Below are 11,519 nucleotides of genomic sequence, written 5' to 3'. Positions count from 1 at the left end.
ACGGAAACCATTGCCTTTCACGTGGCCACGCTGGCAGGACTCCCAATAATACTGGGAATGAGCTGGCTGGCAATACATGACCCAGTAGTGTCATGGCATCAGCGGTCGGTCACCTTTGGGTCAGCTTACTGCTTAGAACACTGTCTGGGAAGGAAGGAACCAAGGATGACTGTGGCCAAGGTAGCTGGGGTGGCCCTGGAGCAAAAAAGGGAGGTGCCACCGCAATATGCAGATTTGAAGGAAGTCTTCAGCGAGAGGGAGGCAGACAGACTGCCCCCCCCCCAGACCATTTGACTGCCAAATCAACCTTCTTCCAGGGGCTCAGTTACCGGTGGGTAAGCTGTATGCCATGTCCGACCGGGAGATGCAGGAGTTGCGGCAGTTTATTGACAAAAACCTGAAGAGGGGTTTCGTAAGGGAATCCAAGGCGGTGGGGGGCAGTCCCGTGTTCTTTGTGGACAAAAAAGAGACTAATCAGCCCAGATTAGTTGTGGATTACAGGGCCGTAAACCTGGTGTCAGAACCCGTAACTTTCCCAATGCCCAGGATCGACGATATTTTGACACGTGTGAGGCGGGGAAAGATTTTTACCAAGTTGGACCTCAGGGGAGCATATAATCTGATTAGGATAAGGGAGAGGGACGAATGGAAAATGACCATGTTCACCTCCCTGGGGGCTTTTGAGTACTTAGTCATGCCATTTGGATTACAATCGGGGTCCGCCTGCTTTCAAGCCTGGAGAAGAGGAGGTTAAGGGGTGATATGATAGCCATGTTCAAATATATAAAAGGATGTCACATAGAGGAGGGAGAAAGGGTGTTTTCTGCTGCTCCAGAGAAGTGGACACGGAGCAATGGTTCCAAACTACAAGACAAAAGATTCCACCTAAACATTAGAAAGAACTTCCTGACAGTAAGAGCTGTTCGACAGTGGAATTTGCTGCCAAGGAGTGTGGTGGAGTCTCCTTCTTTGAAGGTCTTTAAGCAGAGGCTTAAACCATATGTCAGGAGTGCTCTGATGGTGTTTCCTGCTTGGCAGGGGGTTGGACTCGATGGCCTTTGTGGTCTCTTCCAACTCTATGATTCTATGATTCTAGTAAGATGTAACCAATCCACTTTAAATTATTTAATTGTAATGCTTCTGCAGCCACTCAGGTATGGAGGGTTGCAACACAGGCAATTGGCTATGTCATTTGCCAAAACCTTCTCTCTCAAGGAATTGGGGTTGAAACATCTATATTTGTCCAGGCCTTAGGCAGTTGAGCATTACATTATTCTTTTATTATTCTATTTCCTCTTCCCCTTTTTCTTCTCTGCCCTGCTATTTTGTCCCTCTCGGTTTCTCTTCTCACCTTTCTCCATCAGTCTTTCTATTTTGAATTACAACCAGACTCTCACTTATATTCTCTCGCCCTTCTGTACCCATTTCCCTTTCCACGGTTCTCATTCCAAGGCTTTTCGGAATGGGTGGAGCACTGGCTTACATGCAGGAGGTGCCTCTCTCTGGCACCTCCAATTAAAGGAAAAGCATGTCATGGGCAAAGCCTTTCTCATTCCAAGATTCTGGAGAGCTACTCCCAATGCAGAGTAGACAAGGGGTGGCCAACATGGTGAGCTTCATAGGTTGTTGAACTCCATCCATCAGTACTATCAGTCCCAGTCAGCCTGGCCAATGGGCATGGATGGCCAAAGTTGGAGAACCATATTGGCAACCTCTACAGCTGGGCAGGTGCTTTGGCTGCTTGATAGGTTCATATATGTTTATCTTCTACCATTTTGTCTTCCAATAATGCTTCTGACAAAGTTTGCAAGATCTAAGCAATGTATTTATTTCTAAAATAGTTTCAGGAGAGGGAGGAACCCATAGACGTTGATGTTCTAATTGCATCAATTTCTACAAGCCAGAAATGGTGAGTGGTGAGTGGACAGAGGCATTGATCCGTAGTCATCATCATCTCCACCATCCAGAAAGAGTAATGATTATTGGGTGTTTCTGATTATTAACCAATGCTGCAAATATATATGGAGAAATGCCATATCTGGCTATTAAGCAACTTATGGAGTGCATTGTGCTGTGGGAGAAAGGAAGAGAAGAGTGTCAGGGAAGTGGTAAGGAAGAAGAAAATGTGAGCAACTCAAATGTATTTCTTTATTTGGAATCAGTGGCAGATGATGCCCATTGGGATTGGTGGCATGGGAGGCAGGGAGGCTAACAGCAGATGGAGCCAGAGCAAATGACAGCTGCAACCACAGCCAATGAGAGGCCCTCGCATACTGAGCTCCACAGGGGCAACACTGAGATGAAGGAGGAAGCTCTCAAGGAGTTCCACTCCTTGGCTGGTGGTCAGTAAGAAGGTGGGCATGTGAAGACTCCCTAGAGGCAGACTAAGGCTGGTGGGACCGTGTCCTATTTGCCTCAATGGGTCAGCCACTGTGAGGAACATGTGTATCTCACCATTCTAGTTCAAAACTGAGCCACTCAACACAGTTAAGAAATGCAGAAATTTTGGGGGTGGGAAACAGACCCTATAAAAATTTATGCCAATGAAAGAAGAGCAGATAAAATAAACCACACAGAGGTGTAAAAACCAAAGAGCTGAAGCAGCCAAGTATACTGACAGCAGCAAGAAAAGGTTTTGATACGTGGCCAGGAAGGACGAGTCCTCACTAAGGTCTTTGGGGGGAATATGAACCTTCAAATATGATAGCCACCTAGGCCAGCATTCCATGCGTAACTTTTGGGCTGGGTTTTTTTCCAGTCTCCAGCCAACTGGAAGCTGCCTCCTTGCAGCTGGGACTGAAGCTACTTTAATTCTAATTAACTGGAATCTGAGCCCCATAAGGCAGCCGAAGACAGAGTTGATAGTCCCCAACCAGGCCATTACAGACAGCTTTTCATGTCATGTGGCCAGCATGACTAAATAATAATGCTATTAATCATAATTTATTATTTATACCCCACCCATCTGACTGGGTTTCCCCAGCCACTCTGGGTGGCTTCTAACAGAATATTAAAATACAATAGTCTATTAAACATTAAAAGCTTCCCTAAACAGGGCTGCCTTCAGCTTTTGGTGCAACGGAACACAATGATGAAGGCAGAGCGCATGGAAATGCCATTCACCTTCCCACCGCAGCGGTACCTATTTATCTAATTGAACTGGCGTGCTTTCGAAATGCTAGACTGGCAGGAGCTCGGACAGAACAACTGGAGCTCAGCCCATTGCAGGTATTCGAACTGCCTGCCTTCTGATTGGCAAGCCCAAGAGGCTCAGCGGTTTAGACCACAGCGCCACCCGTGTCCCTCAGCTGGTCTCTAGACAGACCCTGCCCAGGAGCCAGAATTGCTGGAGTCCCACCACACACACCACCCCAGCTGAGGGATGTAGAACCAACTCCTTCCTATCCATTCCCACAGCTAGGTCCAAATTGTCTGCTGCCCTTAGCAAATCAACCCCCCACTCAATTCCTGATAGCTTCAGGTGCTTTAATTATGATTAAGCATGGAAATCAGACCTCAGTTAATTTCAGTGATTTAACTACAGTGGTACCTTGGTTGTCGAACGTAATCTGTTCCAGAAGACCATTCGACTTCTGAAACTTTCGACAACCAAGGCGCAATGGGCAGTCGGCAAATTCAATTGAGACAATTGAGAAATGAGCTTCAGTAGCCATTCGACCTCCGAGGTGCATTCAAATCGGAAGCATTTATTTCCAGGTTTCCGGCGAAAACCAAAATGTTCAACTTCTGAAGCATTCAGCAAACGAGGTACCACTCTACTCAAACTGTAGTGGTGATTCAGATTTGTGAATCTCTCTGAGACTAAATATAGCTCCTCAGATTCTGTTTCACACAGAGACATTCATACACATCTACAATAAAAAAATATTGAGATCAAGTTGCCTTACCAATGTTCTCAAAGTATTTGATGTGTGCCTCAGGAATGTTTTGCTCCAAAACTAATTTCTTGAATTTTTCTTTGATGTCATCTCCCACTTCCGATCCCCTAGCTTTAAACACAAGCAAAGGTTGAGTAAATTGTTGTTCTCAGAAAGGCTGAAATATCTGTTTTATGTCTATAGAGCACCCAAAGTCGTCTCTTATTCTTGCCATCTTCTCTGGATTGTCCATTGGACAGGAACAGAACCCCCATGAAACCAGAGAAGAGGATCTAAGCAGGCCTGGCCAGACTTGGCCCTCTACATGTTTTGGGGCTACAATTCCCATCATCCATGACCACTGGTCCTGCGAGCTAGGGATGATGGGAGTTGTAGTCCCAAAACATCTGGAGGGCCATGTTTGGCCATGTCTGATCCAAAGGAACTGAAAGCCTACACAGGTGCTGACTGTCCCTATGTGCTAGTGGGAGGCTTTATGGTAGCTGCTCTTTCTGCTGGATCACTGTTAATATTGCAGCCCCCTGTTTCCTTTTATTTTGGGGACACCTTTTATCTTCATGTGAAGTGCTAAAGTGGCCGTTCTTTAGGGTTCAACCCCCTTTTCCAAAAAAGATATTCCATCATCCCGGGAAGGGCTGATTATTCCATTAGCCACTTTTTATTCTAGAAGATTATTGTAGTCAAGATTTTAAATAGGTTTTTATCCTTCTTTTTAACTCTGTACAGTACAGGTGACTGTTGACAGCAAAAAAAGAGGGGGGGTGTATATTAGCCAGATAAGTATAGATAAAGATATTCAGTAATTTTGTATTCTATTATTGTATGTTAACTAGAGCCGTAATTGGATTGAACAGAACTTAGGGTACCCTTCCATAAACTTAGGGTATCCGTCCAGAGGTTTTAGGCAAAACCTTCCACCAGCCACCAAACTGTACTGCAGGAGAAACAGGCAGGACAGAGCCAACTCCTTCAGCACAGCAGAGTGAGGAGCAGCACTGGCTCTGCCTCCTTCCTTTGAACTTTTCCTGCTCTGGCTGGTCCACAGAAAAACTTGAAACTCAGAACTTGAAACTGAGCTTGCTTCTTTCCTCTCCTCCCAACCCATTCTCCTTTTGTGACTTTTAGGGCGTGTGTGTGTGTGTGTGTGTGTGTGTGTGTGAGAGAGAGAGAGAGAGAGAGAGAGATTTGTAACTTCTTTGTGGCTGAAGAGTGAGTTGAAAAACAGCAACACTAACTAACTAACTAGCATCCTTTTTGCTGAACCACAGATATGCCACAGGGTGGAGTGAGGGTTATTGGTTTGTTTGTTTTATGTTGTGAACTGCTCTGAGATCTATGGGCGAAGAGCTGTATTTAATAAATAAAAATAAAATCCATTGCCATAACACATACCAGACAGATACAGAGCTTCATGTTCTAATTTCTTCTCATGCATAACGACATACTTTTCATAATCAATATCCATCATGTGGACAATACCATCTATACAGGAAACAACACAAGATATCAACTGAAGGAAGCGGGTTCCTCATTTCTTGGATGTTAGTGGGGGGGGGGCAGGCAAATGGGGATCAGCCACTCTTGGTCACCTTAATTATTCATTCTTTCTCCCACCCTCTCATTAATATGTCTTCCGAATTTTAAGGGAGGTGAATCTCCATGACTTAATAAGTGTCCTGCCCAGGTCCACTGCCACAGATTGCCCTCCCTAAAGCAGGCAGTGGGAATCACCAGTCCTTCACCCCCACACATTTCATCTTGCTCCCTGTCTTACTATCCCCCTCTTTTAGCCATGGTGTTAGGCATGGCAGACTCCCCTTAGCTCTTGAGTCAGGGAAAAAGGGCGTCCTTCTTAAAAGGAAGGTGTTTGTGTGGCCAAGGCTGCAAGTACTATGCTGAAAATCTAAAGTTAAAGGTAAATGTTGACTAGTTGCCATAGGAAATATATGATTATGTGGACACTCTCTCTCTCAACCCCTTCCCCAGAAGGCCTTGCTTTGAGGAAGTACACCCCTCCCCGCCTCTTTCTCAATACAGGCATACCTCTAGTTGTGTTCACTTCATGTTGCGTTCGCTTCATGTTGCAGATGCATTCTGCACGCTTCGCACATGCGCAGAATGGCCGTGTGCACTCCATGCTTGCGCAGAAGCACCGCTCTAGTTGAGGACTTTTCGGTGTGCAAACGGCACCCTGGAACATATTGTGTCCACACCTAGAGATACCACTGTATGTGGCAGGGAGGAGGGGGGACCTTAGACCCTGTTTGGAGAGTAGCAGAGCAAGCAGGTGGCAGAGAGGCTCCAGACAGTGAGAACTCACCACCCCTTCTGCTCCTCCTTAACTTTGTTGAGAGCCGCCCACAGTGGCTGGGGTAACTCGGTCAGATGGACGGGATATGAGTAACAAAATTGTTGTTGTTGTTGTTTGCCTGGCTCTGTTAAACTAGAACTTTTCCTGCGGCATCCCAAGGGCTTTGAAGAACCTCACTAGAAAAGCAAAAACTAGCTGTGTTGGTCCATTTCAAAAATAATAAAACCCTCTAGGTGAGCATTACATTTATTTCAGCCAATCCTAGTGTCAGGAAAGACTGGCCAACTTTTAAGTTCTCCAGCACTCTTCATCAAGCACAATATTACCGAAATAATGATTAATTTACCCACCCACCCAAAAAACCAATCAGACTGGGATGATATATATGAGGGCATGATATATATAATGATATATATGAGGGCAGCTTAAAGGATCAGTTGCAAGATAAAGATTGTAGGGTGACAGAGTCCCTCGCCAGTACTATACAGATCAGTTGTCTGGCTGCCGGGGATTCTGTGATAAAGAAGCAAAGACTGCTCCCCAGGTCTGAGAACATAGATCCCAGCTGTAACCCAGAACTCCCTTGTGCAGCCTTGAGTGAAACACTCAAGTTCCTCCTGGTTAAGCAGAGGGGAGATCAAAAGAGAAAGCAGGAGTCTTCCATTTTGAAAAGCCCAAGATTAATTTTGGATGGCAACAAGGCAAATCATATCCTCCTAAGTAGGAAAGTGGAGGCATTGGTTTAACCATCTGCCATGAACCATAACTCAGGGGGTAAATCACTTCCTTTGCATGTGGAATGTCCCTATTTCAATTCCTGATGTTGTGCAACTTAAAAGGATCCTGTCACTGGGATGGAAAGAGACTTCTGATACGGGGGTGGAAAGAGCCACCGTCAGTCTGAGTGGGTCAAACTCAGGCAAATGGACAAATAGTTTTTGGCAGTTTCCTGTTACAGTGGTACCTCAGGTTACAGACGCTTCAGGTTACAGGCTCCACTAGCCCAGAAATAGTACATCGGGTCAAGAACTTTGCTTCAAGATGAGAACAGAAATCACGTGGCAGCGGTGCGGCGGGAGCAGGAGACCTCATTAGCTAAGGTGGTACCTCAGGTTAAGAACAGTTTCAGGTTAAGAACAGACCTCCCGAACGAATTAAGTTCTTAACCCGAGGTACCACTGTACTGTGATGTCTCTTTTACCAACCTTCATATACTGCTCTTTTGCTCTCAGATCACAAAACACAGATGGAGATTTAAAAATATTTATATGTTTTGTTTGAACTGAGGGGAAATCAGCTTGCAAAAGAAGGGTTTGCATGAGGTAAAGATGGGCAAAGGACTTCCACATAACCAGACTGTTACATACCTTTAACTCCTCATTTGCCCTTCCTATCTCTTTGTTATTTAGACTGATAGTCTTCTGCTGTATCCTCTTTACAACCTCCTCCTCCTCCTCTCACTTCTCTCTTGAATCTCAAGATGAGAGGTCAGCTTGGAACGATCTTCCGAAAGAACTATGGAGCAAGCATAGCTGCCTTTGTTTTCTCTAGGCTACTTAGCTTTCGTGAGACCCAGTGCTTTCTTTCAAAAAAAAAGTTTAGGGGTCCTCTCATATTCCTACTCATATTGAAATACTCCCCCCCCTCTCAGTGAGGCCAAACTTAAACAAAATGTTTAAGGGTATGTGTACCCCTGTGTCCCCCCAGAAAAAAAGCACTGGCTAGACCTAGTAACCTTTTTCTAGGCAAGTTATGTATTTCCTAAAATAAACAACCTTATTGGTGGGTGAGTGATTGCATTGCTCTCCCCCTCATAACTTGATTTTGCACTCAAAAGGAAGAATATAAATGGGAAAAAGAACAGATGTTTGAACATTTGCCCAAATCACAGCATCTGGATCTTCCGATCACAAAACATACTTTGTCATCAGGTAATAGGGTGGCTCATGGCACTCATACTTACCAGGAAATTCGAATACACCAGGTTTGTCAGTGTGCTTTAACACACGAGCTGATTGTTTGCAGACACCATCCCTGGAAAAGAGAGCTAAATGAAAGCACTTCAAAACCAGATACCCAGCCTGCTTCCTGCCTTGTCTCCTCTACTTGTATTTTTTAGGGTGTCAGAGCCACTGATGGAAGAATACAGTACCAGTAAGATGCCTTAGATGCTCCATCCAGCTCAATATTGTCTACACTGACTGGCAGTGCCAGAAACTTTATGCCCTTTCCAAAGCATCTCAAAACGATTTCAGGGGACATCAGGGCTGTGGCTCAGTGGCAGAGCACCTGCTTTGCATGCACAAGGACCCCAGTTCAATTCCCAGCCTATGCATGATAGGAGGAGAGGTATCAGTTGTAAGGTACTAACGACATATAATTAGCGGTGAGTTTCAAATCTCCATCCAAAACCTCCACCGTGTGGTCCATCGGTGATATTTTCTGATCATACTCATTCAACTCAGGCAACTTGGAAGCCATCCCGATGGGGTGCCACTTCCCGACAGTCTAAAATAGAAGAATTTTGATTCACATTTTAGGGGGCAGTGAAAGGTGATAGGTTTTAATATATAAAATAGCAACGTCCAGTCGGTTGACTGCGAAAGTAATGTTGGTTGTAGCGCTGCGTTCAATTTTCAGTGCTGCACTTTCTGTTGTGCATTTTTTTGTCATCCCCCCCCAAAAAATGCGCAACAACTCTGGCCAACCCGCCCCCAAAAAACCCCACACACCCCTCATCCCTCCAATGACAATGCATAGATTAGTGCCAGTTATTTTATCCTGGGAGTACATTGCAGTCTCTGGGGAGTTGGACGTGCCTGATATAAAGCAACCCACCTCATCTCTGTAATTTTCCTACCAGAGCTAGAAGCACAAATCAAAATCAGGCAGCCATTAATCTTCTGAGAGCCAAGTTTGTGGGCCTGGGCGAGAGGAGAAGGGGGACCCAAAAGCAACAGGGCCTTTACTGTGAGCATTCAAGATCAACAACCCTAATCTGCCGTTTGCCATCTGATTGGATTTACTCTGGCTTATTGATTTTAGAATATTTTTATTCCCTGCCTGATATTATATTAATGTTTTATATTCTTGTTGTTAGCCACTCTGAGCCCAGTCCTTGGCCAGAGTGGGCAGGGTATAATTATTATTATTATTATTATTATTATTATTATTATTATTATTATTAACAACTCAAGAGCAAAGCTGCTCAGGTGTCCTATCCAGAGTCCTAAAAGAAGCAAGGTCAGAGGGGAAAGGGGAAACATCACTCATTTCCACAGGTTACAAGTCCCATCTGTAAACGTCTTACCTTTGGGGGGTCAAAGTTCGGGTACACAGGGATGTCAGCACTGACAGGAAATATGCAGGCAGGGGTCAGTCCAAACACCACCAGCAGCACAGCAATCATCCTGGAGCTGGTTCTCTCCTGCTCTTACCGTGAACACCGTGTGCAGGGGGAGAGAATGATGGTCCAGGGTTTCAGCAGCCCAGTTTAAATATCTGCCTCCAAATGTCTTCAAAGCACATCCCACTCACCAACTTCTGCAAAAAGGAAGAACAGAGTGGGAGGAACAGGGTTATTTTTAAAGGGAATTCGTTTATTTGTGGCGTGGCACTATGTGGAGTCTCCTTTGTGCTTCAGAAGAAGGGAACAAACAAACCCATTCTCTTGGGTTGTTGAGGGGGATGTTCTTGAGGGGGGTGTTCAAGGCTGGCACATTCCCTTCCTGGGCAAGTATAGAGATCACAGGTGCTCCATGGCATCTCTTCCTCCCGCCCCACCCCATCTGCACAAGATGGCCCAGCCCTTAATGACTTGTGGTCTTTTCAGCAAAAGGAGTAGAAGACCTATCACAGAATGAAATACTTAAGCTTATCCAGGATATTAGTTCACTGGACCACACATCCCAGGGGCTGCTGGTGGGAACTGCCACCTCAAGGACCTGATCAGGCCCACCAAACTTCCCCTGGTGGCAGCATTGCCACAGGTAGGGGAATGTGCAGAAGACCAGCAGGTGCAGAACAATTATCCTAACCATGGGTTGAAACTAGTACACCCAGCCCAGTGCCAAAATGGAAATATAGATCATCCCTTGCCACCCACCCTGCTCCCAAAATAGATCTGATGAGCGATGGGGAGATGGTCATCTAGTATTGTGGGAGAAATCCACCCTAAGCAGTTCATTCTGTGAAAAGCCTTCTACCTCTTTTGTGGGGCAAGGGACGGTGGCAGATGTAAGTCCATAAGCTCTGGGCAAACTTGGGTGAGGGGAGGAAGGCAATGCCTCAGAGATCATGTTATCTTTGCACCCACCCGGGAATGGAACGTGCCAGCCTTCAAAAACATCCCCCTCAACATCCCAAGAGAACAAGCATGTTTGTTCCCTTCTTCTGAAGCACAAAGGAGTCTCCACAGGCTTCGATCAAATGGCAAATGGCCACTTGGGCAAGACAAATCTCCAGCCACATCTTTGTACGTGAGAGCTAGGAAGGGAGGAAATCAAAAGTAGTGATGTTATTCATCTATAGGCTGCCATTGAAGGTCACTCCTCTTAGTTGCTGTAATGTACCTTGTTCCACCCACCCCACAAATAAACCAATTCCCTTAAAAAAAAATAGGCCTGTTAAGTAGCATCTGTGTGAAGAGAGCATTGATATAGTTGGCATAACAGAAATCTGGTGAAACACAGAGAATCTGTGTGACACAGATTCAGGTAGGTGTTGGTCTGTTGCAGTAGAAATAGATAGATGATAGATGATAGATAGATAGATAGATGATAGATAGATAGATGATAGATAGATAGATAGATATAGATAGATGATAGATAGATAGATAGATGATAGATAGATAGATAGATAGATGATAGATAGATGATAGATAGATGATAGATGATAGATGATAGATAGATAGATAGATAGATAGATAGATAGATAGATGATAGATAGATAGATGATAGATAGATAGATAGATAGATGATAGATAGATAGATAGATAGATAGATAGATAGATAGATAGATAGATAGATGATAGATAGATAGATATAGATAGATAGATAGATGATAGATAGATATAGATAGATAGATATAGTCCTGTAGGAATGAAAATCACAGGAGACGAGTAGTAGGTGTCATGTGAGAGGCGTCTGTCCGGGGCAAGCCCCGGGAACTCTCTTCTAATGATTATTACAAACATTTCCACAGGTGTGCTTGTGGCTGATTGGTTGCTACAAACACAAAGCAACTGTTGATACAAACACAAAGCAACTTGTTGCTGATTGGTTAACATAAGTACAAGGCAGAAATTACAT

The 11,519-nt window shown here is 44.7% G+C and overlaps 1 protein-coding gene across 1 annotated transcript; it reads right to left on the bottom strand.

Moving 5' to 3' along the window:
* Nucleotides 1-1,803: 1,803 nt before the first annotated feature.
* On the bottom strand, nucleotides 1,804-9,733 carry LOC310839723 (epididymal secretory protein 4-like). The gene is made up of 6 exons (XM_083728648.1): nucleotides 9,521-9,733; nucleotides 8,582-8,718; nucleotides 8,174-8,244; nucleotides 5,292-5,381; nucleotides 3,909-4,010; nucleotides 1,804-2,071 (listed from the first exon to the last, which is right to left on the bottom strand). The coding sequence occupies exons 1-6, from the start codon at nucleotides 9,617-9,619 to the stop codon at nucleotides 2,055-2,057; spliced, it is 516 nt and encodes a 171-aa protein (XP_083584774.1). The 5' UTR covers nucleotides 9,620-9,733; the 3' UTR covers nucleotides 1,804-2,054.
* Between the last annotated feature and the right edge of the window lie 1,786 nt (nucleotides 9,734-11,519).

This window comes from Podarcis gaigeae (genome assembly GCF_964106915.1).
Source record: "Podarcis gaigeae genome assembly, chromosome: 2".
In the NCBI taxonomy this organism is placed as follows: Eukaryota; Metazoa; Chordata; class Lepidosauria; order Squamata; family Lacertidae; genus Podarcis; species Podarcis gaigeae.
Note: the sequence above shows the minus strand (reverse complement) of the source record. Positions and strands in the feature narration are given on the sequence as shown.